This window comes from Austrofundulus limnaeus, unplaced genomic scaffold (assembly GCF_001266775.1).
Source record: "Austrofundulus limnaeus strain Quisiro unplaced genomic scaffold, Austrofundulus_limnaeus-1.0 Scaffold1121, whole genome shotgun sequence".
NCBI lineage: Eukaryota > Metazoa > Chordata > Actinopteri > Cyprinodontiformes > Rivulidae > Austrofundulus > Austrofundulus limnaeus.
The window spans coordinates 68,259-73,034 of NW_013953523.1; the positions used below are offsets into that span (position 1 = coordinate 68,259).

General features: G+C 39.0%; 1 protein-coding gene across 1 annotated transcript; it reads right to left on the reverse strand.

Annotated features, from left to right (window-relative positions):
* Positions 1–1,607: 1,607 nt before the first annotated feature.
* On the reverse strand, positions 1,608–4,001 carry LOC106534238 (solute carrier family 2, facilitated glucose transporter member 6-like). The gene is made up of 3 exons (XM_014030813.1): positions 3,820–4,001; positions 3,599–3,699; positions 1,608–2,211 (listed from the first exon to the last, which is right to left on the reverse strand). Exons 1-3 carry the CDS (start codon positions 3,999–4,001, stop codon positions 1,883–1,885), a joined length of 612 nt encoding a protein of 203 aa, XP_013886267.1. The 3' UTR covers positions 1,608–1,882.
* Positions 4,002–4,776: the final 775 nt, after the last annotated feature.

Consider the following 4,776-nt stretch of genomic DNA (forward strand, 5'->3'; position numbering starts at 1 on the left):
CGCCTTCATATTTTCTGACRAATTAAAAAATATTTTCAATTGGTGTCATGAGGCGAGGTTGATTCTTCCTTCTTAGAGCTTCAAATGTTGACGAAGCACCAATACTGCACAACTAATTAAAATAACCTACATTTTATACAAGTTAAAATGGGATGCTCATGCACTATGTCACAGTTAATGTTGAGCAACTCAAATGTTTCTGGAGTGCTGTGCATCGTCAGCTCTGAGTCAGACTCAGAGATTTTAACAATCAGAACTAAACTGAAGCCTTGGCTGGGTTTTTAAAGCACACCTAAACCGGCTGGTATCAGATTTAATCACCTAACCTGTAAGTTAACACAGTAASTGAATCTTAGCAAAGTTTGCAGAATGTTATTTTCTTTAATTAAAAGCTTTTTACAGTAAAAATGTTGCACATAGTCATAACCGAAATGATTAAATCAGACAATCATAGTTCCTTTAAGCAAAATGGAACCAGAACATCAGTCTGTGTAACAATTCAGCTCGCTGCCATTAATGCTTCACTGTATAAAAGAAGTGCAAAGTTAGTACCTTAATTTACTGTATGAGTGTATGTATATAACATTATAAATAAAGTAAAATACAGAATGAAACTCAATTAGATGTATTTATCAGTCTTATGAAGTTCTGAGAAATATTGTGATCCAGTAGTCAGATTCTAAACGTCAGGGTTTGATTTACAGTATAAATGGTGTCAAGTATTCAGTAATGAAGTTCGGTATACACAGAAGTACTATTATAGTACACAGTTTATAAAGTATTAGTGTGAAAACAGATACTATAAAATAAAATGGTGACATAATTTATGTCTGAGGTTTCTGTGGTGAGTTTATGTTTCAGCTTTCTATTCAGTTTAGAGTAGGGCCATTCAAATGGTGGCCTATGGGCCACTTCTGGCCTGCAGGTGACTTAAGACCGGCACACCAATGATATATATATWTTTTCTTTTTTTAAGACCTAAATGATAACAATAGATGTTATAGATGATCTGTGACAGGGCTATACAACTATCCATGCTAATGACTTCATTTAGTATAAAGTTAGATTTTAAATAAAAACAAAATAAGTAAATTGTATTTCTTTAACTGCTGGATGCCTGGCTCCTGAGCTGTTGGCTTTCAGTAACTGTGACCCCCCTGAACAATTTAGTTGAATAGCCCTGGTTTAGAGACACTAGTGGGCTAGTATTAATGGATAATTTAATTATTTTGTTGTGGGGTTTTATGGAAAAGATAAGAAAATTTATTATCTTACCTGTTGTAGATAACTCTTAGAACGACCGGACTGACAATCTAGCAGCTAGTCTGAATATTTAAGCAGATCTGTGTTGTCTGAAAACAGCTCTAATATATCCATTTTTCTATACGTTCATGCAAATACTATTTCATAAACAGGTTATTACAGGTAACATATTTATTGTTCACAACTGCTCCACAGAACCCCACTTTAAAACATCTGTATTATTCTTTAAAACCACAGTGGTTCCACTGATACAAACTATATTGTGGCTGTTAAATTTGTTTTATATGTCTTATACAAAATGTAAGTGGATTTTTTTTCAGTTTTTTTTATTGTAATGTAAAAATTTTGCAAATATTTTACTTTGTTTAGAAAGGACTTTGAGTAGAAGTCAGTTACTTGTAAACTCTCTAACCTCCATGGAAAACCCCATACCGTGACCTGGATCTGGGTCTTGGTAGAACTGGTTTTAGTCTGCTGAGCTCAGCCTGACATGAGTTATTTTCTAAGAAAGTGCAACATTTAACTTAATACCTGTAATGTTTAAACAGTCCTCAAAAATACACTTCTTATTTTCAAGCTAAGACACGTAAATCACTTCTTTACGGTCTTATTCAGAGGTTCAGCTCGACAGTACGCTGGGATGACTGTCTCTGATGGTGAACGTGCGTCCAGTCCTAAAGTAGTTCTCTATTTCCTCCAGCGAGCGGTTGCGAGTCTCTGGGATGCACACGGCGTTGAACAGTAAGCAGAAGACACACACCACGGTGAAGATCAGGTACGGGACAAACAGGCCATAGCTGTCCACCAGGTGAGTGAAGGCGTGAGTGAGACCAAAGGCCGTTAACCAGCTGACGGTGACGCACAGTCCTGAAGCCACGCCCCTAGTAACCAGTGGCAGCACCTCTGACATCAGCAGCCATGTGATTGGTCCCCATCCCATAGCGTAGCCTAAGAGACAGTCAACAATGTGAGGACAAAGCTCAGGACCACAGTTTGTATTTATGTCACTGGATTGGGTGTGACAACTTTCCAACCAGTTTCACCAGACAGGGTTTAAGGTGTTTGAATGTGTCACTGTGTAACAGACTACCTGAGGACACGACTGACACACTGTACAGTGAAACCATATTCTGATTAAATACAGTGATATGTGCTTGGCAGGTTAGTGAAGCCATAAACCAGCGGAAATTATTATAATTAATGTGCATTTATGAAAGAGAGAGGATAGGTGTAACCTTTTAAAATGATTATTTAATTACTAGATGCTGTGTGGGGTGTTGGTAGGGGTTCCTTTAGATATCCCCTTTAAAGATTTTAATAGAAAATGTTTAAATATAGATAGATGAACCTGATTAGTGCTTGCTAAAATGCAGTGTGAACACTAAACAATTAAACAACAGCTAAATTTTGGTAAGTTAAGTGAGTTAAAGCTAAAAAAAGCAGACTATCAAAAAACTTAAAGGAGCACAACACCAGCTAAAGGCTAAAATAAGCTAAATGTTCATTAAAAGCAGCAAAATTCTACATACAAGCTAAAAGAAACAAAAGGCTAGCCAAAAGTAGCTAAATGCTAGATAAAAGCCAAATGTAGCAAAAATAATAGCTATAATCTAAGTGTAGACTAAATTTAGCTAAAAGCAGCAAAAAGCTAGATAAAAGTTAAAAGTAGCAAAATGATAGCTAGAAGCTAAATGTAGRTTACGTTTTTCTGAAAGCCGCAAAAGGCTAGCTAAAACCTAAAGTGGTAGAACTGTAGCTAAAAACAAGTAGCACAAGACAACAAAAAGCAGATGCGTTGAAGCATATTTTATAGTGATTTTTAGCTTTTAAATAATAAGAATAACAGTTTTGTTGCCACAGCTGCTAAGTTTAGCTTATGTACTTTCATCTATGTGTTCTAAAATCCATCGTTTACTCAGTCACAACTTAAGGTTCATTATGATTTAAATCTGTTTTCATGGATGAGCTTGATGAAAACACTTGATGCTTTTCAAACAGACTGGCTGTTTTTGGAGCAGGATGTGTCCTGGACCTGACAAGCCAGAAGCTACATTGATGTTGGTGTCCAGTATGTAACTAAAAACACAAATGTGCACCAGTGTAAAAAAAAGATGAATTCTTAAACTGACAGCTAACTTACCAAATATGAACACCACAGTGCTGATGACAGGCAGTAGGRTTATAAGAGAAGGCTGACTGGACTGTAAGACGCTGCCCAGCTCATTGTGGGAGCTGTAGCCCAGAGCAGTAAGGTTATGAGGAACAGGGCCTGGAGGGCAGGCTGGGGTGTGGGAGATCATGACCAGGGTCAGAGAGGACAGAAACATCAGCATGCTCGAAGTGTACAGCAAAGCTTTGCGTCCCGCCTTGTCCATCAAACTGGCTGCTACAACAACAGACAGCAGCCGGACTGCACCTACAATGGCAGCGTCAAACCTAACAGACACGAAACAAAAACAGGACAGTGACTGGAGCAGGTGGAGCAGGCCGACTGGACATCAACAACAATCTGGAAAACAAATAATCATGGATTGACATTTATACAAAGTGTCTAACCTTGGCTCCAGAGAGACGTTACTCTGGGCAAAAATGGGCTCCAGGTAGACTAGAATTGGCGTGATGCCCGTCATCTGCTGCAGGAAACGCATCACCACTGAGATCAGGATTGGTTGATAATAGATCGGCTTGGCCAGCAGAGCCCAGGTGATCCGTACTTGTGTGTCGATGCTGTGCTGCATGGGTTGGGCGATACAACACAAATTTTTTTCAGGGAAACACATATAATTTCTTTGAACTTGACAAGACCCATTCATTACAGGTGTAACAATATATCAGTCCTGTGGACTGATGAAACTAAAATAGTTATTTGGGCAGAGCAAGGTCCGTTATGCATGGAGGGAAAAGAACACAGCACTCCAAGAAAAACACCTGCTACCAACAGTAAAATGTGGTGGTGGTTCCATCATGCTGTGGGGCTGTGTGGCCAGTACAGGGACTGGGAATGTTATTAAAGTTGAGGGACGCATGGATTCCAATCAATATCAMCAGATTCTGGAGACCAATGTCCAGGAATCAGTGACAAAGCTGAAGCTGCTGAAGCCGGGGGCTGGATCTTCCAACAAGACAACCACCCTAAACACTGCTCAACATCTACTAAGACCTTCATGCAGAGGAACAAGTACAAAGATCTGGAATGACCATCTCAGTCCCCAGACCTGAATATTATTGAAAATCTGTGGTGACACTTAAAGAGAGCTGTCCATGCTCAGAAACCATCAAACCTGAATGAACTAGAGATGTTTTGTAAAGAAGAATGGTCCAAAACATAGATGCCGCGAGCGCCACCTTGAGAGTCTCAAAAGAACAACAGTTTTTAACTTTGGGCCGCAGAGGGCCGTGGGACTGCATTGATTTTGAACACTATGCAATACAATATCTCCCCACTTGTAGCAGTAGTGCGCCACTCAGATGTTTAACAACTTTTTAATATGTAGAAGAAGAACCTTAGAAACC